We start from the raw sequence: 22,571 nt of genomic DNA, 5'->3' as shown, positions 1-22,571 counted from the left end.
TTGGTGTTAAAAACTGTTGGTCACATATGACAAGTTTTAATATAATAGTCGAGTGTCATGTCATAAACTTAAATTTAAATAGATATACTAACAATATTTCCAACTCACTTAAATGGGATAATCTGAAAAGAGGACTTTAAAAAAATTTAATGTGTTTAATAATGTATTTAATTCAATTAATTACTCTTTTTATATAGGTTTTGGTTGAGATAAAAAAGTTAGTGTCACGAGCGGGATTCGAACCCACAACCTTTGACTAAATACGACGCAGCTATACAACTTGAGCTATTCTGATACCAAAAAAAAAAGGTCAGAATAGGACAGATTAGTTTATGAGTGAATGTTTGGAGTCAGAGCTTTATATCACTCAGAGGGGATATAGCTAACCTAAGATAGAAGTATTCAATTCACTAATTTCGTGGTCCGCTTGACCAATTAATACATTACAATTAATTAAGGTTTTTAGTTGAGATGAAAAAGGAGGGAAAACTCAAAAGGTGGGGTTGAGATGGCAGTCGATGTCCGAGTGGATCGAGGTCACGAAAGCTCAAGTGGAAGAGCAGCGGCGTATTTAGCCGAAGGTCGTAGGTACGAATCCAGCTCGTGACACTGACTTTTTTATCTCAACCAAAACCTTACATAAAAAGAATAATTATTTGAAATAGGTATCTTGGTCAATTGACCACTAAAACATAAATGGATTAATGTATTTAATTCTAACCTCTTGTTAATTGGAAATGTAAATGCTGGAATCTGAGACAAAATTATGATACAATCTGACCTGCTTGTCAATAATTCAAATATTTCTAGTAGAGGAAATTCTATAACAGTCTATCTGTTTTGAATGGGAGAACTAATGATAAATTTGGATAATATACTTTTATAGGCAAGATAGGTAATTGGGAACGTATGTTGAATCTCATTATATTATGTACAATCCATAAAAGACAATGAAGTAGGTGCAGAATTATTCTCGGATCACCTACCTGTTCTGTAATTTTAAACACATCATGTTCACGTTTAATATAATTTTTGTTCGAAATTTTACAGAAACTATTTAACAATTAAGTTAATTATAAACTTTATGAGTTATGTATTATGAATATACTGATGAAATTTTTGATTTTTCAGGTATGGCCGGTCATCTCTGAATGTGTTTCGACTTCTTTATGAGGTAATTGTTTATCTATGAATCTATGTATACTGTTTTAGACATAAGTAGTATTAATATTACATTATCAGCTAGCACGTTTATTGTTTTAATTTTTATTACATCTGAGCTTTTGATTTGATGCATATTTGTAGGAGTGTCAAATTTAACGGAGTGCCCCCTGCGGTCTATTTAGAACGAAACTGATTGGAACAGTTATCAAATACAATTTGTCACGACGGACATCAAAACCGACGATCTGTTAATAAATCGTATAAATATCATGCACTTTCCCCATTTGAAGAGAAAAATCAATTTTTAACTCTAATGAAAAGGTAAATTCGACTAGGATGTTTTGGATTAACAAATAATTCAACAGAAAACATTTAGTATTATAACATAATAGAATGATAGTAATGTAGGTATTTATGTGTAGTTTTATTAATCGAACTGAATTAAGCAACATTTTAAACTTATTGTCATATCACTAATATCCAAGTGCACCAATTAAACAACTAACTAGAACAAACAGTTAAGCTCTATAATCCTCCCACGAGTAGTTCTCAGTGAACTTCCCAAAAGGACAGGCTGACGTAGGCGAGAAGGCAATGTAGTCCAGTTAAGAAAAAAAAGTGCAAATCAGTAATGATACCCTGACTGAATTCTCCACCTGTTGACTGTTCTCCTTGTCCTTGGACTTGTATATTAATTAAAACACCTTCATAAACACATGGTTAAATATCCACTTTGCTTATTCGAGAGTTAGAATGTATTTGTAAGGCTATTTCACGGTTCACGGAAGACATCTCATTACAGCAGTAATGTTTTCTATTCTTGAATAAAACCCGTTCCGCAGATTTAACACACACCTGTGTCATTCGTACATTCGGCCCTTTTACATTAAAATTCCTCCTCCGCACTAATTCAGCTGTTACTAATCTGTCTCAGTTTGTGTGAGCCGAATGCGAGAGGCGATTTAAAAGCTTACTTTACGGTCTTTATTAGTTTTTTTAAAGAATAATTTTAAAACGGAGTATGAATATTACAGAAAATAAGCAAATGAATAGTTTTCAGTACTCGCCCGATTGAATTCATATCACGAATCTGGCATTTAGTATCTGCGACCGGGATATGATTCAAGATGCATTCGCTCTTCTGGAACAGAGTACACGTTTTGCACAAATCGTGCCCAACTCTAGAGTGAAAGTGTAAGGAAAACGTTATTAATCGTTCTATTTAAATCGCTCTTCTTTTTTAAACCTCCGATTGGCACGATTCTGGTGAAACGCATAGGAAATCCTTACGCGATTGCAGGGGGAAAATTCTCTTGAGAAGTTTAATAAAAACTTAGGGGGGCTTAAACAATTTCCCACTTCTCAATTGCTCTTGCTCCCTAGGAATCCGGCAAATTCCAATAACTCTCCTTCGATTCGACCTTCCCTTATCATCCTTTGGCCCACCTGTTTTGTTATGAAAGACAACATTAACATTTCATTTTTTAATAACGGCTTCCACCTCCCGGGCATGAGGGTAAACTGCGTCCACCCACACATATTACACACCCCCTACCTACACTTACACCGACATAAGTACACTAACAGTGCACACCCTAGGGCTACCGTCCCTAGGAAGGTTCTTGAGACAAACTAAAAATCTCACGTCCTGCGATTGGCGACCCAGTACGTACATAACTCCGCCACACCTAACACTAGGTGGAGTGAGGGCGGGGGACTTGAACGGTGTCTCGGCCTCCGTCACTATGCCACCACTAATACCCAGGCCGATGCACGCGGCCAAGGGCCTCGGAACCCGGATATAACAAACGCACAATACCGTGCACAAAACACAACAAATACAACATACAATTTTCATCTGGAGGGGGGGATCTCCTGGTCTCTTAGGGTTTCCGAGAAACCTGCTCCTGTGAGAGTACCGGAGGAAAACTGGGTTACGGCACTCCCGGGCCGCGAGGTAGTACAGGGACCCGAACCCCGAACTACCCACCGGGGAGGCTGTCCTATCACCTCTTGTATAATGTTGTGGTACCTAGTACCGCCAGCTGGCTACTGGATCGTTGCCGTGCTGGACACCGCAGCGGGCCCTCCTGAGGCCACCCAGGGTGCGGGCAGATCGGAGAAGCTCCCGAATGGGCCGGGGGATCACTCTAAAGGCTGAGGATTGCACTCACATGGTACACATATAATCTTACAGACAAAACACATAACTAATGAAATAGAACTATAATACCATAACTAAAAAATAGAACAAGGAGTAAAAGTACCTACTCCGCCTAACCCGGGCCCGACCAGCCCAACAACACCCCCTCCCATCTCAACACTTCCACCTCAATCCAGGCCTTTGCCAATCCCTCTGAAGGATTTGCCTCATGAGAATCCGGAAGGTTCCTCTGCCACCCAGACCCATATTCTCTTCACCCTTGTACTCCCTTCAACCCCCCCACCACAACCATCCACTCTCCTCCTGCCATGATGGGGGATGACGGCTTCGTTCTCGTAGCTGGGAAAAGGAAAAGAGTCCCCAGAACAGAACGTAACATGGACAAAAAGGAAAAGAAAAAGAAATCGCGGAGTGGTGCCTCATCGCTGGGTCTCGTCAAAATGTGAATTACACCCCTCTCTGAGACGTACCAAACAAAATACTACAACGTAGCAAGGAAAGAGGGAGACTTCAATTCCATATGCCCTTTCCTTCTACACAAGGAAATAAAAAAGATCGTAGGAGTTGCAAACTCCATCACCAAGAGCAGAGAGGGCAAGATCTGAATTGGTACAACAGGAAAAGAAATCGAAGAAAGAGTATTGTCATTAAAGATGCTTGCTGGCCATGAGGTCGAGGTTGCCCCACCAAATGTTGAACACCTCCAGAGGAGTGGTAGTATGCCGTGACCTCATGAACAACAGTCATGATATTCAAGAAGGCCTTGGGGACCAGGGTGTGTTGGTGGTGAGGAGAATGAACACTCGCCGGAACGGACAAATTGTCACGTCGGCGAGTCTAATCCTCACCTTTGACGCGCTGAGGTGCCCAGATGAGATAAGGGCGGCTTTATACAAATTGAAAGTCCGCCCTTATATCCCACCTCCGCAAAGGTGCTACCGTTGCCAGAAGTTTGGCCATATTTCCCTGCGGTGTAAGTCCCCGCAGGAAGTGTGTGAGTGTGGGAGGGAAGCCCATCCGAATGAATCTAAATGCGCCGACCCTCCCACTTGCGTGAACTGCGGGGGATGCCATACGGCTCGATCCGCCAGCTGCCCTGTTCTCTCCAAAGAACGAGAAATACAAAATCTTAAAGTAATTGACAAAATGAGTTCCGAGAGGCCAGGGCAGTGGTCGAAAGTAGGGGCACTGCGGGGACCTACGACCAAGCTGCGGCTCGTCCCGCTCCTGGGCAGAGGGTCGGGAACCCCCCTCCCTGGCGTTTGCTCCTCCAAAAGGAGAAGTCACCAAAGCCCCCCGTTGATGGCGGGGACAAAAGAAACGGTGGCTCACGCCACCCTCCCCCAGAATAGGTATCCTGGTGCCCAGTGCCGAGGCATATTCCGACACCTTCCGACAAAGGAAAAACGAGACGGAACACACTGAGATCGATGGCGGCACCAGTGAAGCCTACAACATGCTTCTGATTGGGAGAGTTCGAGTCCGTGTTGGGGCGCGCCCGGAATTCAAGCCCCAGGTGTGACGGTATCTCATATGAGATGCTTCCCCACCTTCCCCAGGGTACGAAGCGGCGCTTGTTGGACTTGTTCAACAACATATGGGATTCGGGCTCTTACCCCGATCGTTGGCGAGAAGCGCTTATCATACCTATCCTTAAAGAGGGTAGGGATCCAAGCCTGGCTGCGCGTTACAGACCGATTTCGTTGACAACCTGCTTGAGCAAAGTCCTGGAGTCTATGGTGAACGGTCGTTTGACCTGGCACCTGGAGACAAAGGGATTTTACAGCCAGTATCAAGCGGGATTCCGTAGGAATCGCTCTGCGGTGGATCATGCATGTCACCTCGAGGGCGACCTTCAGGACACGTTCTTGAACAGAGAGCACGCTCTGGCCGTGTTCTTCGACCTCGAGAAGGCGTATGATACTACGTGGAGATACGCGATACGACGGAAATGTCACGATTTCGGTCTAAGAGGTAAATTGCCACGGTTCCACCAGGGTTTCCTGGAAAACCGGAGGTTCCGCGTCAGGCTGGAAACTGTGCTCTCTAGGGAGCACGTTCAAGAGAACGGTATCCTTCATGGTTCGGTGATTATCGTTGCGCTTTTCTTGGTGGCGGTGAGAATTGAGATGGCAGGCACACATCGACGCCGTCCAGAGCGGGAAAACCCTCTCACTGTTGAGATTTGTTGGTCACTTGTGAGCGGACAGGGAGATTCTGCTAAAAAATTTTGACTCGCTGCTTTGTTCGAGGATCAATTTTATGGATGTATGGCTTATTCCTCGGCCTGAAAAACGCGCCTGAGAAAGCTCGATAGGCTCTATTACCAGGGTCTCAGAGTAACCTCGGGCGCGTTCAGGACCAGTCCCTTGGCCAGTCTGTGCTGCGAGCTGGGAGCCTTGCCTCCCGAACTTCGGAGAGAGCAACTCGGGCTTGGTTACGCGGCCGGGTTCTTGGCCAAGCCGGAGCACCCCTTGCTATGAAGATCCACTGTCCGTACAGAGTAGTCTACGACAGGCTTCGCTCGCGAACGCGACCCCTCGGGATTCGCTTTGGCGGGTCTTTAGTGAGGACCGGACACCTCCTGGACCTTTCTGGCCGTACTCGTCCGCGACGATCTGGCGAACTTGCCCAAATCGTGTACACCGCCACACCTCTGGTTGTCGTCTCATTTTTACAGACGGGTCCTAGACTGGCGATGGTGTGGCGTGTGCTGTATATAGCGAGGGAGGGGGGGGCGTTGCCCCCTCATTGCAGCGTACACTCGGCAGAGCTGTATGAGATTTGGCACGCTCTCGAGGCGGTGCGGAGCGGGGAGGGCTCAGCCTTCCAAAACGGTGGTTGTCGTCTGGATCCCCGGACACGTCGGGCTGGAGGGCAATGAACGTGCGGACGAGGCGGCAAAGGCCGGGACGTCCTACACTCCAGACGGACCATCGCGACGAGGCCCTCTGACGCCAAGCTAGCAGTAAATAACATGATAAAAGAAAGATGGCAGCATCAGTGGGCCGGGTCTTCCAAGAGGCTTTTGCTCGTCAAGAGCACGACAGGTAGATGGCCCTCCGAGAATCTGAGCAGGAGACGAGAGATCGTCCTCACGCGGCTGAGGATTCGCCATACGCGGTTGACCCATGGGTGCCTGCTTTTGGGCCAAAGCCCGCGCAGGTGCCCCTTATGCAGGGAGAGGTTGCTCGATGGGTCCCACATAATAGAGGCGTGTCATGCCTTGGCTCCCCACGTGGGCATGCCGCCGGATTTAAGAAGAGTTATCGAACACGGTAGAGAGTTTCAGAGTCCCCTGTTCCGGTATTTAGGGGAAATTGGATGTTTTTATTGTATATAATATGTCTTATGTGTTGTGTCTATATGTTTTGTCTGAGCGCATGTATTTATTAGCGTGAATGGCGAGGGGTGAGGGTGAAATATAACGTCATCATCGCCCCTCGAACGTAGAGAGCGTAAGAGTGTGTGTTCGGGGTCGATGGCGGAATATTTATAAAAGTACTCCATCGACCCAATCTAGATTAGTTTAAGTATAGGTCGGTGGAGGAATATCAAGTACTCCACCGACCAAACGGAATGAGTGTACTGTATGGATGTATTTATGTGTATGAATGTATATAGACTGAGTTGGGGGCTGAAATAACCTAGATGTCGGAAGCCCCAGACAAAAAAAAAATATATCTGTTGCATTTCTCCTTTAGAATCTTTCATCAACCTGCCTAATGAGAAATGTTTCTATTACATAATCGCTACATCCAATACCTTTCATCAACTTTACAAAAGAAATAAATCGACACTCTTCATCACATTCCTGCAGTACATTATACTTAGTACTTCTTACTTTTCTAGCCTTTGAAAATTCCTAAATAAATGATTCCTAAACTTAAATAACTTATTCACTTTTCCTCTTCATGCCTTCCCATCAGCCTGTCCCTATGATTGGCAGACCTTTGTTATATTGCTTCTTCTCAGCCTGTAAACCATACTTCAACCACGCAATCATTCCTCAAGCTCATCGTGTAATCGCCACCTCATTGAGCTGAAACAGTACTGACAATGAATTTTCCTCGACATATCCTAGGCTTCCGATTGTATAGGTTTGCTGTGGAAGCTAAGGACCTTCCTTCCACATGTTACCTTATATTCAAATCGTCTTCGCAAACCTATATTACCATCATAATCAATGATAAAAAGCCACTACTGAAGATGGCGGAAATCTTTAAAATATTTCTAATCGCGTGTCAATGACTAAAACAGCGAGGATAGTCAGAATCAAATGATCGGAAAGTCCAAACTGCAAAAAAAGCAACTTCATCACTCGCAGACCTCAAGAACTCGCACGGATTATGTAAATCTTAAATAACTGAAGTGAAGATTACTATAGAGTTGTAGAATAAAATTAATAGTCAATGATTGCAACAGTACCCTCCCATGGGAAATCTGTATAATAGAAAAATTGGTTACGTGTTGAAGTGTCTCGATGCCGCTTACGTAATCTGGGTTTATTTGAAACTTACTCTAGTTTCAATTAATTAATCTTTATGTAAGGTATTGGTTGAGATATAAAAGTCAGTGTCACGAGCGGGATTCGAACTCAACGAACTTCGGCTAAATACGCCGCTGCTCAACCACTTGAGCTATCATGACTTCGATCCACTCGGACACTAACTTCCCATGTCAACCCAACCTTTCGAACTTTTCCTCCTTTTTGCCATTTTTCAAATATCGTGTAATCTGTTCGATTCTCGGCGACAAATAAATGGCACGAGCGGACTGACTTTTTTATCTCAACCAATACCTTACATAAAGATTAATTAATTGAAAGATATTATTTGGTCAAGCGGACCACGAAAACTAGTGAATATAATATGTTAAATGAAGTATATTTTCACTAAAGCTCTCCGTGGCCATTTCCTTTGTCAACGAGAATCAAATAGATTACGCGACATTTGAAAAATAGTAAAAAGGAGAGAAAAATTCAAAAGGTTGGGTTGAGATGAGAAGTTAGTGTCCGAGTGGTTCGAATTCACGATAGCTCAAGTGGTTGAGCAGCGGCGTATATAGCCGAAGGTCGTGGGTTCGAATCCCGGTCGTGACACTAACATTTTTATCTTAACTAATACCTTACATAAAGATTAATTAATTGAAAGATGTTATTTGGTCAATCGGACCGTGAAATCTAATGAACTTACTATTAGTATTCACCTGTGCAGAATGTTCATACATTAAAAAAAAAGAAAAAGCTTTTGGAAGATATAAGAACTTTGAAAGTAAAAAAGAAAAAATCATTTTATAATTTTTATTGCAATTTTCTTATTAACTGAAATGTTTAACGATAAAATAATTTAAAGATATACGTACACTAATGAATGTTTTGTATCATTTTATAAGGGTAATTTTTTAACAATTCCCGGTTTTAAGTTTATTTAAATATTTCATTTTGTATTATTCCTGTAATGACAAAGTGGAAGTCACATTATTAAAGACGCTTGAAATGATGCGGTTCTTGGTTGGGTTTATGCGTGTTAGGGTAAAATGTTTAGATATTACTACGTTAAGGGAATAGACTTAATATCATTTTATTTATGTTATGGGACCACAGAGAGTAACCATCTCGAAACCAGATGCTTATTGGCCCCCCATTTTGCTGTATACACACAGTATTGGATGGTAAAGGTAGAAGTAATAATTCTCAGTTAATTTTAAATCTAAAGACGTTTTTTAATCTGAAGGAACCGCTGAAACGGAGTTATAATTAGGAACCGGCGTTAAACAAACTTCCTTGATTCTAAATAGCCCATCGGATATATAAGCCGGGCCTTGTATTTTCCAAATAATATTATCTATATTTGTACAAATTAGAGAGGATTTTCTTAAATGTGAATTCACTAGTTTTCGTGGTCCGAAAAACTGTCAGAATGTTGACCAATTAAAGTAAATTGTTTCGAACTTCCTATGCATACAATGTGTTGGATATATTATTGTAGAGTATCAATTTTACTATTGAAAAGCTTTTATAAATTTTCTACAAATCTCACCCAGCGCTTGAATTTGGGGGAAAAAATCATTGATCAATTTTCACATTTTCTTAGTTTTGAAAATGCCGCCGCATCAACAAAAATACGCAGTTTTTCAAAGTTGTTATCGGGATTATAAGCAAGGTGAGGCGAAGTGCTTTTATTTCCGTTTCTCCGAATTTAGCTTGTATCAAAAGGGAACAATATGAAAGTTTTTTAATTTTTGGTTTTTGCCCATCCACCACCCCGCCATACCTGAGAGAGACCCCATACCGGCGGTCCTCGGCCTCTAAACTGACCTATTTTCTTGTAGGGGGGAAATGGAAGCTTAACGCCTTCCTTATGCCACGCTCTAAACGAGGGCACGAGGAAGGTTAGGGATATATATTTTTTTCTCTGTATTAATTAAACTGACCTAATCTAATAGGTCTCCCCCCCCCTTGCTGGTTACTCCTTTTCGTAAAATAATACAAATTTACGCATTTAAAAACAATCGCAGTCTTACGTATTGCATAACAATGTTAACCTAATTTTAAAGAAGTAACCAGCCCGGAATTATCTGAACTAAAGTTATACACTTAAATACATCACAGTTTAATCACATGGTATGGTTTGGAAAGTTTATTCAAGTTCTTGGTTTACTACCCGCTAGGATGCTCAGTGTTTGAACACTTGATTCGGTTTCAAAAGTTCCTTCAATTTTGGAGACCATATATTGTGGAAACTGTTTCGAAGGTGTTGACGAAGGTGTTCAAAGTTTGGGCAGAAGAATAGCTTGTGTCGTACGTCTTCAGGAACATGGCATAACTGGCAGTTTGGGGTATTAGCTCTTTCGAATTTTTGCAGATAAACTGCAAAGTTTCCATGCCCCGTAAACATTTGTGTGTACCGAAAATCTGGTTGCACCTAACTCAGCTTTTTCTTTCTTTAATGACGGGAAAGAACTCATACGTAAGCCTGACACTATTTTCCCATCTGCTTTTGCAGGTATCGGTTGCCCATTCGTTGAGAAAGGTTTGGCGCTGGCTGTTGAGTGCATTTCTTAGCCAATTCGATTCATATTCCTCTTGCCAGTAGACCTGATAGCAATCCCTTCTTCAGCTCTCTCTTTGCAATGTGGACTTTTATGACCAAGTCAATGAGTGTTGCTGTCATTAAACTTGTAGAGCGTGAGCGGAAGCCGTTCTGTTCCCCTTCGATGTTCTCAGTAAAGCAATTCGCTGGGTTTGTTCTAGTACCTTCTTGGTTTCTTGCAGTTTCTTTCCCTAGGATGCTGCTCCATACGTCGCTATAGGGAAATAGACGCTCTTGTAGATTGTTAAGAGAGCCTTTGAGCTGAGTTCCCTTGTTGATTTGGCTATCCTGCTTAATTTTGCAAAGGTACAGCGTGTGGATTCCCGGATTTTTATAGCATGTGGAAGAGAATTCAGTCTATCTCCTATACGCCAAGGTATTTGACTTCTTGGCTTTGTTTGATGCTTTACCGTCTATTTTCACTCTAAGGGGAATACCCATTGTCCCTTTCAATAAGATTATTTGACATTTGTGAGGAGCTAACTTTAGGTTTTTTGTTTGACACCAATTAACTATAAATGCGGCTGCTCTTTCTATTTTTTCTAAGACCTCTTTCCTAGTATTGCCTGTTATTATTATAACCAGGTCATCAACAAAAGCTACAAACTTGATGCCCATCTCTTCTAGTTGTTGAAAGAGATTGTCGAAAAAGATGCTCCAAAAAAGGGGCCCAGAATCCTGGGCAAACCTTGGTACATTCTGAATAGTTTTGGTGTGCTTTATAGAGATCTCTGCTGTTCTGTTGTTCAAGTAGCTATTAAGGTGAAAATGTTTTTTGGGCAGTCTATACCTTTAAGTTTTTGTTTCCCCCCTCCTGGCCTTACCGTAGGTATTAGCCATCAACAGATAGTTTGTTGCTTATTTGAGCTGTACGTATTGTACACACACACACACACACACACACATATATATANGCCATCTGTTCCTATTTTTAATTAAAAACTTATTATAAGCGTCATTTATAGGTAGCTTTATATCTAGTAAAGTGCCTTCAGTAGTGGCCCGCTTAGCTAGTGCATCAACTATTTTATTGGGTACCACCTCTGAATGACCCTTAACCCAGCATATTACAATTTCTTTATTCATATTTTTAAGGTCGAATAAACATTGGATAATATTGGCAAAAATGTATTCCGTCTTAGAATTCACATTAAAGTTCTGGATTTGATTAACATAACTTAGATTGTCTGTTAAGATGCATATTTTTTGTGAATCCACAGATTTACAATGCTCTAGTGCTCTGTGGAGAGCGACTCCTTCAGCAGTATAAATGCTGCAAGAATCAGGCAGAAGAAATATCTCCTTGTGCTCACTAAAGGTGTCATAAAAAGCACAACCCGCTTTTCCATCCAATACCGATCCATCAGTATAAATGAGTCTATGATCAGGAAATAAATCCTTTACATCAGCTTGAAACAAAATTTGTGCCATATAGGCCGGAAAGTGGGAATAGTCGTTGAGAATGCAGCAATTCGATTTATTTAAAGTTCATTTAACAAATGAGTCCATTCTACGTCATCAAATGTCCCCTGGTCAAAAAAGGTACCCACTGCGAATTTTTCCTCACTATTGTTGACTTCATCATAAAGTTTGCAAATTGCATCGTCAGTGGATATCTCTTTTCGGACACCATACTGCCATTCAAATATGTGTTCTTCAGCTATGGGCTCATATATAAAATGAGCTTCTCAAGAATTTTTCCGAGGGCAGGGAGGCAGCAAATCGGAGAATACGAAAGAGTTTGCGTTTTTTTTTTTTCAGTAGTTCGAACCGGAGTATTTTCCTCCATGTAGCTTGTAAGACTGTTGATTATGAAGGTGACATCACAGAAAAAAGATGCCGTTTTGCATAGTTGCTGTTATCAGGGTGTATACGCAGAATCAGGCGAGGCGCTGTTATTTCCGTTTCTCCGAATTTATCCTGTGTCAAGAGTGAACAATACGAAGGAGTTTGCGTTTTGTTTCAGCATTGATTTATTCCCGTTGATTGAATCGGGGTATTTTCCTCCATGTGCCCTGTGGAACTTTTGATTCTACAACTGGCTGACCTCACACTTCCGTCAATCCGATCCGATTCTCGTTCAAAATACTACTAGTTTACAAGATCATATCGCACACTGTTGTATCCGTCAATCGTTGCAAAACATAGAAATTGATCATAAGTAGGAAGTGTAAGAATAGTTGTATAAAAACAAGAGTCGATGTAATTATCATTTGGAACAAGTTCAAAGTGCAACACTTTTTCCTTCACGATCGTGGCAACGCTTGTACCCGGAGTTTGATTATTGCTTATATTTAATATGATGCATTACATTAATCGGTATTCTTTTGGATTGAATCGTTTTCGGTTCAAATTTTCAGAAACGGCTTATTAAATGCTTTAAACGGTAATTTTTAAACGATAAGACATGATGGCATCGTATTACACTCGAGTAATTCAGTACCATCTACCAACAAAGGCGACCCGTCGTCCCCCAAGGATGTATGTCGTCTTTTCCTAATTTATCACTCTGTTTTCAATAATCATTCAGAGGAAAGAGATTCAGTGATTGTTGATTTGGCATTCTTTTTGCAATAGTGGTAAAGATGGTTGGAACAAAATAATTAGGATTAAGAATTTAAAATTTTCAAGTTTTTTAAATTACTTAGTGCTACTTAGGAAACAAAGTAGTACGAAAAGTCTGCTGTTTTTCGTTTGACTGATCAATTTTATTCAAAATTACGATTAATTAAGGTTTTTGCTTGAGATGAAAAAAAGTTAATGGCACGAGCGGGATTCGAACCCACGATCTTCGGCTAGATACGCCGCCGCTCTACCACTTGAGCTATCGTGACCTCGATCCACTCGGACATCAACTTCCCATCTCAACCCCACCTTATGAGTTTTCCCTCCTTTTTGCCATTTTTCAAAGAAGCCGAGCCATGTAAAAACCTTAAATTATTAATGATTTAATTGGTCAAGCGGACCACGAAATTAGTGAATTCTTGTAAAAAAGTAACACGACGAAATGTATGAAATTTGGATACATTGTTTATAAAATGATTTTCGCATGTTTTCAACAGTAAACATCCCAATTACCATTTCACCAGAGCTTCATTGACGATGTACTGAGTTTAACATTTAAAAAATTTATTATTTAAAATTTCAAACGACTGTAGGATTATCTAGTTGTCACACGGCCCGTTATGATTTCAACTTTTACTGCGGTAATCCGTACCGGCTTTAATCTGTCCGGCGATGTGTAATTTATGATTGCCGTGAATTTAGGCATAGAATACATATATGCGTGGGAGGGGTCTGTTTTACCCGGAGAAAGGGGGAGATTTACAACAAAGAGCAGGCCTATGTGGATTATGGTTAGTCCCGTGCTTATAATGAGCCACATGTGCTTTAAAATAAAGCGAAAAAAAGAAAAAAGAAAATATACGATCTATACATTTATGTATCAATTTAGCTAATGAACGATTTAATTTTAATAACTACTTGTTCAGTGTTCTTTCTGCATACTCTTTGACCAAGGAGTGTGAAAAATTAAAATAAATTCAGCGAAAACACCAATCTCATCCTCNCTCTCTCTCTCTCTCTCTCTCTCTCTCTCTCTCTCTCTCTCTCTCTCTCTCTCTCTCTCCCTTTATTTACTAATGCCATAATTAACTCATCTCAAGTGTGCGGCAGTAATAATTCTTTCAGATAACCAGGCAGCGCTAAAAGTTTTGAGCTCAAAACTTGTCTGGACTGCTTAAACACTTCAAAACTAAAACAACACATTGGCCCAAATCTATTTTGTCGCATAAACTACACCCACATCAAAAGGGAATTGGGATTTGGTAATTAAATAATGCAAATACTGGAAGCAGCAGAGCCCAGGGCTTTTTAATTTATAACAGTATGAAAATGTATGTAGCATGGTTTGACCCCGGCGACGTTAGCCCTCCTGTATGACAGGAATCATTTAGTACGGGGTGCAGGCATGAGGCAAACAGAAAGACTACTCGCAAAAACGTCCTAATGGGAGAAAAAAAGAGAAAATTCATCTCAACAGAAAGGAATTAAAAACACTAACTCGTATATTTACACTCTAGTTGGTATATACTCCAGTTTAAGTATTACCTTAAAAAGTGGGACTATCATTAGATGACCAATGTCGACTATGTCCAGAAGAGACAAGATTCAACTGAAACAGTACCTAGGTCGTTCTTGAGCTAACGGACTTTGACACCATTCTCCTGAGAAAAATGAATTACTTACTAAAACAAATGAAAACATTCCAGGAAATCCATGAGCAGATATTGGATAGACCACAGATTGTGTTAAAGAGCGGAATTCCTACGAGTCCATATGGAGAAGGAAAAATTCCATTTTGTGTTGAAAGCTAACTTAAACGACCTTATTTTTGCAGCATCCCAACCAAAAGTACGTATAATTCGGTGCAGCAGAAATTTCTAACGATTTTTTTTTAATTTGTCCAGGGAATTTGTGCCCATTACGATATTTTTTGTTATAGAATGTAATATCATGATTTGTTTATGAGGTTGTTTGGTCATATGATTCAATTTCTAAGCAAGTCGTATCTGATGTTTCATAGCCCTGACGACGGGGATTTAATCTCTTGAACACAAAGGAACTAATGAGTGTTTTGATGTTTCTTCTTAATGGGCTCATACTTGATAGTTTTTAATAAATAATTAAATTTATTACTATTATAATAGAAATTATTAGTAGTTTAACAGTTCATATTCAACCTGCACGCCCATTTTCTCAGAATGTTCTTGACAGACTAATTTCCTATTTTTTTAATGTAATCAAAGAAACCGACAAATCCAATAAATGAGCGGAACAAACGCAAAAAGAAAATCCCTAACTGGCTTTAACAGTACAAAGACACCGCAACCAAGTCCTAACTGCCACGAATTTACCGTCACTACAAAGGACACCGAACAAATCTCTCATCCCTACACCCACTCCTCATTCGATTGACATTTCTGCACCTACAAAACGGTTGGGGACAACATTAGACCACGGTTACTATGAATATAAATTCTGACGAAATTTTGTTCTGACGAGTTCGTCCGAACAAACAAATAGTTGTTTTCGAATGATAGTGTTTACTTTGGCAGCGAAGTGCATGTCAGAATACGCACGAGGTCGTCAGAACCATTCGAGCGTACAAATCAGTTTGATTTTTTGTGCGTTCTGATGTTCAATTCAAACAGTTTTGGTATAAATAGTACCAGTAATAGTGGTAGTATAAATAAACTTATTAGTCTTGATTTTGAGAATCGGTGTTTGTGGGACATGAACGACAAAAAAATATCACAACAGAGATATTTCTCGGCCGAAGTGGGAGAAAGTTTCTCACGAAATCAACACTCCAATCAATGAGCCATATTTCGTTAGTGGCCATAATTGACCATATTAAATATTCTTTAAGAAGAAGAATTCTTTTTATGTAAGGTTTTTGGTTGAGACGAAAAATTAGCGTCACGAGCGGGATTCGAACCCACGACCTTCGGCTCAATAGCTGCTCTAACCACTTGAGCTATCTTGGGGACACACTTCGATCCCCTCGGATATCAACTCACCTCAACCTACAACCGTTTGAATTTTTCGCTAAACATACATGGATTAATATGATTTTTTTTAAGCGACTAGGAATAAGTTTGAAACTCTCCCTTCTCGTCTGTTGTGGAAAATACGTGGTTGACATGCTGTTTTCCCACCACCTATCAACAGTAGCTTAATCAACGGACTTTCAAGAAAATAACTCATTAAGTTCGTCCATTTTGCTGGGAGGCAGAAACGTACTATCAGAAAACGCGCACAATGTAACCACCTTCTTCTGACGAGGATTTTTGACTTACTCGTCAGAACAAAATTTCATCAGAATTCGCATCCATAGTAACCGTAGCCTTAGGCATTGATCAACAGTAGTCGGTTCAAGGTGATCGTTTAACTATTCAACAACCCGAAAGCAACATAAATGGAATTACTTATACGAATTATGAGGATTCCTCTTGGGGTCTGTGGGATATTGAGCCTGTATAGACGTTCTGATTTTTGTTTTTTAACTGTCAGACCAAAACAGCGAGGGAAGGCAGACCATAATCGAAAAAGACAAAAGTTTGATTGAAAAATTTGATGCACCACCTGTTCATCAATTCGAAACAACCCACAAGGATTTGTTTACATCATCAAACATGACTGACCCGATATACTTTTGTTTCAACATAAATCCTGTTTAGTTGTTATTTGCAATTGGATACAACAGTTATGATTTTAGTTGGCCAACATTGTTCAAAGGCATGTCCCGAGTATTAAAGCATTAAAGCCAAAAGACTGGACGACGGAGAAAAATATTACAAAAATTGTTATGGGATTGCCAGTGAAAGTACGCTCATAAGCTGCTCAGCTTTTGTGAAGATTTTACGCCAAGGTTAGCAAATCTAGGTTGGAGGGGCATTATATCGAGGTGAATGTTTAGTGCCTGCTGTTAGAACGGCCATTACCTTTGGAGGGCGGGATATGTGATGAAGATTCCGACTGCCGATAAATCCTCCTGAGGTCCGCGGAGGGAAACAAATATCACGATGGGCTTGCAATAAAGAGAGAGTGGTAAATACTGTCCCGTCCGCCTGTTGGGCCGTAAATAACGTAAATAACAAAAATTTATTGTTGTTTTTTCGACTTTTTCTTTCCATCCTAAACGAAAGCTGCTGACATTAATATTATTATACAAGTATTTTATATGAGAACCAAGTTAGCAGTACGCAGGTACCAGTAAGTTTCACAGGGGCACATGTACTTTCTCCTTACTTGGTTGGGAGAATATCAGACCTGATATGATTAGTTGATAAATAGGTTCCTTCCTTTTTCGGACGAGTCAGAATCAGTGAAACAAGTACTTCAAGTACAAGTAGATTTACGTCCAAGGTAACAGATGTACTTATGAACATGGGTCCTCTATCCACAAACAAGTTTATACACAAAGTATTTTAAATGAGAACAAATTATGCAGAAATCATTAGACAATAAATTTGTAAATAAAGAGGTAACAGAAACCTCTTTGCATCGTCATATTTTAGAACTTTCAGTATTCCGGTGATCTTGTACATTGACTTTGGAGATTGATTGACCTTGAGTTAGAGAATAGCCATTTCGATTCTGCTGGTTTGATCATCTTAACGAACTACTTCGAATGCCTGTGTCCGGGGGATAAATTCCACTCCCTAAGGAATTATTTCATGCCCCAGTTATTAATACTCTCTTTTGCTGTGCTCATAGAGTGAGTTAATACCGGTTGTGGCCCGACAAACGCAGTATTAGAACCTTCTTTGGCCAGGCCATCCGCCTTTTCATTGCCATGGTGTCCTTTATGTGCTGGTATCCAAATAAGGGTTTCCTCCACCAGTCTTGAGGCTGACAAATCATTTTGTAATGACCTAAGACTTGCCTGAATTTCAGAAAAAATTCTAATATCTTTTCCCTTAATTTTATTTTCCATAAGTGTTCTTCAACACACATTAATGGCCCAGATTTCTGCTTGAAAAACGGAGGTGTTATTGCCAAGAGGGGAGGAGATGCTGATTCCTTATGTAGGTATGTAGATTCCTGACCACTCCCTCTACCTTTGATAAGTGAACTATCTGTGTAGCAGTCAGAGTTGTGAGAACCTAAGTACAATTGTACTTAAGTACTTCCTTCAAGTATTTGAGTAAATGTGTGAATGTATTATTTCAGGAACATCAGTGAAAGAAAGGGCGGGACAACAAAGTTATTTAAAAGTCTCAAGTTCTTCAAAAGTAATTGCAAGTACAAGTACTTTTACACGTACTTGCAATTTGACTTAAAGTAAAAGTACTTGACACTGGTAGTACAAGTACAAATATTTGTGTTTGTACTTGTGAACATTGAATACAATTACAAGTACTTGTACCTGTACTTGCGTGTTCCTGAGTACAATTACTTGTACTTAAACTTGTACTTGTACTTTCTTACAAGTAGTTGTAGTTGAAACTGTTGTCATTGTAAATTATTAATATTGCAATATTATTACCACAATTTGAATTAAACTTATAATAATTTTTCCCAACCAATGTTTTTAAACAATTTTACCGTATAGCTTTATTCATTCAATTTTATTCTTTTCTCAATCACAATCAATCCTTTCCTATTCAAATCGCCTTTACCGATGTCGCTATAATTAAGTAATCTCATACCAAATATTTATACAGACATTGTATAAATTTTTACAATTACTAGCTATTCCCTTAACAAATATAAAAGATCAATGTATATATTATATTATATGTATACATTTAAAGTCTCAATAGATCTCATTGAGATGGTTTTCTAGTTTAGAACTAAAATTATATTATAGATTAAAAACATCATAAGTTTAAACATTCTTTAAATACACTAGTAATAAATAATCAAATCCTATATATTAAATGAGACAAATGAAATAAAACTCGAACTCTTACGTTAAGGTACTCGTGTACACAAACAAATACACACACACAAATATCATAAGTAAAATATTCAAAGATACAAATTTCAGACGATTCCCTCATCTTCAATGTTAACTTGCTTACGTGTTTTTCTCCCTTTGAACATTGCAGAACCTAATCACTACTTTATAAATATTAAGACCAAGTGGAGTTGATATGGTTTTATGGTATTGTGTTTCTATAATGTTGTAATTATATAGAATCAACTCAATATAACATGTCTTTATTGATACTGTATTTCCACACGGTCGGTTCAAAATGTGAATGCTAATTCAAATTCAAGCTATTAAATTCAGATTGCTAAGTACGGGTTTAACAGCGGGCGGTTTATGTCTTTCAAAATAGTCCAAACAAAATATGACTAAATATAGTCAAAAACCTCGCAAAAACAATTTTTGCGCAGTATCTACAAATCCATCACACTGGTAAAGCTCCAAAAAAAGAAAGTACTCGTTGTACTTAAAGTACAATTACTAACCACAAGTACAAGTACTTGAGTAATTGACCTAAACAAGTACAAATCTTGAAGTGCATGTAATTGCACCCTGAGTAAACAAGTACAAGTACTTTGACTTGTACTTGTAATTTCAATTATATGTACTTGTACTTGAACTTATTCACTCTATTTCAATTCCAAGTACAGTATTTGTAATTGTACTTGCAACTATTTTTCAAGTACTGTACTCGTACTTTGTACTTTGTACTTGTAAGTACTGATTTTCCAACTCTGGTAGCAGTCTATGTTGCGATAGTCATCATCCAAACTATAATTATATTAACAAGGGGTGACTACCTGAAAGTACTTTTTCCCGAAGAGGTTTTAATCTTTTTATCACTAACGCTTAATAATTGGCCGTTAACCTCAATTGTTATGAGCTTTTCGAGTGACCTATGTTATCGCACTTATGATTCCCGCTGCCTTCGCTAATTAATCTGTAGCAGCTGATTAGTACTCTGACCTTAACCTCATGTGATGTATTGTTTATGATTTCAAGTGCTAGGGTGGGTGTAGTTGAATATGCTCCTGTCATCATCAAACAGTCTTTGAATTGAACTTAATTTGTTCACTTTATTTTCTAGACCTTTCCACCATACTAAAGCTGCGAAAAATAATCTAGGTAGAATAATTGCAGTATATAACCATTTGGCTACCCATGGTTTGATACCCCATGTTTGACCGACAATACTCCTACATTCTACCATTGATATTGTGCCTTTCCTGTATATGTTACTAATATGACCTTTCCAATCAAGTTTCCTGTCAAGCGTCACACAAGGAATTTGAATGAATCCACTAACTTTAATTCTATGACCTGAAACTTAGGGTTTTTAAAATTACCTAATGTTCTTCTCCTACTAAACATTATAAATTCCAGTTTAGCTGGATTAATTGATAAACCTTTGTCACAACACCACTCATAAAGCAATCCATGGCGTTTTCCATCAGTAGTGAAAGAGTCAGGGGATCCCTACCTGTGAGCATTATGGTACCATCATCTGAAAATAATTGACTGTAGAAACTTGAATTATTCAGAAGTTCTATTAAGCTGTTTACTGTATTTAACCATAAAAGAGATGACAAACAGCCTCCCTGTGGACAGCCTCCTTTGACATTAGTTGTAAGAGTGCTACCACCAAGCACATATTGACCATCCGTCCTTCCAAGTAGGTCTTCATCCATCCCATGGTCAACATTGTAGTTATCTAGTGCTGATATAATGCATGAAGTAACAGCATTATCAAACTGGATATCGAAGAAGCAGCCTAGTGTATATTCATTTTTTTCTCAATCCTGCCTATCGATGAATGTAAAGCAGTTTCCATTGATATTTGTGGTAAATAGGCATGCTGATTAGGATGTATCATAGTATTAATTCCATAATCATGTCTAATATATTTATCTAACATTTTCTCTATTATTTTTATGAAAGTAGAAGATATACTTATAGGTCTATAAGATTTAGGTAATTGATATGAGGCCTTACCTGGTTTGGGTAAGAAAATTACCCTTATTTCCTTCCAGCGTTTCAGTATATGTCCCAATGCCAGACTATTCCTTAGGAGATCCCACACCGTACTGGATAGATTGGGTGTATCCTGTTGCTGGAAGGCAGGGAATATTCCATCCACCCCGGCTGCCTTGTATTTCTTGAAGGAATGTGCCGCCCATTTGTAGGCCTCCAAAGAAATTACCTCAATTAGCCTTATCCCAGTTTGGTGTTGGTATTTCATCCTCGCCTAGAATAGTGGAAGAGTCTGACCTGCGGAAATGAATTCTAGCTATCAGGTTCAGGGTCTCCTCACAGGATGTGGTCTACACCCAATTATCATCCTGTAATAAACCTAAAGGATTAGCATAATCTTTTTCCAGAAGTTTAAAAATACGAGAACTTTCCTTAATAATTTCTGTTTCCAAACGATGTCCCTCCAGGCTTTACGCTTAGTTTTCCTTAACTCTTTTTTATAATCTTTCTTCATGGAGAAATAAGCCCCCCAGTACAGTTCAGAGCTCCACTGCAGGGCTTTTTTGTGACCCTTTTCCGTAAACTAGCCAGATCTTTATTCCACCAGTTGTGTCGATTCTGACGTACTATTTTTTCAGGACACGCTTCTACATACGCAGAGTTTATGACGTCTATAATGTTATTAGCAACCTGCTCCAATTCTGTAATAGGTCTGTAGGAGTAGGTATGCAACCTGTAATATTATTAATAATATTACAATTAATTAAGGTTTTTAGTTGAGATAAAAAAGTCAATGGCACGAGCGGGATTCGAATCCACGATCTTCGGCTAGATACGCCGCTGCCCTACCACTTGAGCTATCGTGACCTCGATCCACTTGGACAATAACTTTCCATCTCAACCCCACCTTTTTGAATTTTCCCTCCTTTTTACCATTTTTCAAATGTCGTGTAATCGGATTGGATTCTCGGCGACAAATTAATTGGCCACGTAGAGCTTTAGTGAAGTATACTTCATTTTAAGTAATTAATTTCACTAATTTCGTGGTCCTCTTGGTCAATTAATATATTGCAATTAATTAAGGTTTTTAGTTGAGATAAAAAAGTCAATGGCACGAGCGGGATTCGAACCCACGATCTTCGGCTAGATACGCCGCTGCTCTACCACTTTTTATCTCAACTAAAAACCTTAATTATTTGTAATATATTAATTGGTCAAGCGGACCACGAAATTATTGAATTATTAATAATATTAATATAGGTTTCCCAGTTCGTTAGTTTTGGATTCCTAAACCTTATTTTGTTAACTTCTATTGAGATTTTAACATCAATGATACAATGCTCTGAAGAGATCTTACCTAGTGTCACCTTCCACTCCGTTACCCAATTAGCAATTGACAGAGAGGCTAGTGATACATTCTTCTCTTCTATTTTTTGTTATAAAAGTGGAAGTGTTGCCTACATTCAGGATGGATAAATTTTTCCTTAATATAGCTTCCAAGAATATAATACCTCTCGCATTGTTATCTGTGCTACCCCATGCTTGGTTGTGTGCGTTGACAACACAGCCCAGAATAAGACCTACATTATTTTCGTCACAATATGATCTAAGTTCATTTACTGCCTCAGTTGGGCAGTCCTTATCGTGGGGTAAGTATGCACTTGCCAAATATAAAGTT

At 39.3% G+C, this 22,571-nt stretch overlaps 1 protein-coding gene across 7 annotated transcripts in view; it reads left to right on the top strand.

The window, feature by feature from the left end:
* Positions 1 to 1,132: 1,132 nt before the first annotated feature.
* Positions 1,133 to 22,571, top strand: part of LOC106665612 — a 370,792-nt gene continuing 349,353 nt past the window's right edge. For all 7 annotated transcript variants that reach the window (XM_024227020.1, XM_024227025.1, XM_024227024.1 and 4 more), the window contains exon 1: positions 1,133 to 1,174. In XM_024227020.1, the coding sequence (XP_024082788.1) occupies positions 1,152 to 1,174 (23 nt within the window). In that variant the 5' untranslated portion in view covers positions 1,133 to 1,151. The remainder of the gene's footprint in view (positions 1,175 to 22,571) is intronic.

Source organism: Cimex lectularius, unplaced genomic scaffold, assembly GCF_000648675.2.
Source record: "Cimex lectularius strain Harlan isolate CLEC.00 unplaced genomic scaffold, Clec_2.1 scaffold104, whole genome shotgun sequence".
Classification (NCBI taxonomy): domain Eukaryota; kingdom Metazoa; phylum Arthropoda; class Insecta; order Hemiptera; family Cimicidae; genus Cimex; species Cimex lectularius.
Note: the sequence above shows the minus strand (reverse complement) of the source record. Positions and strands in the feature narration are given on the sequence as shown.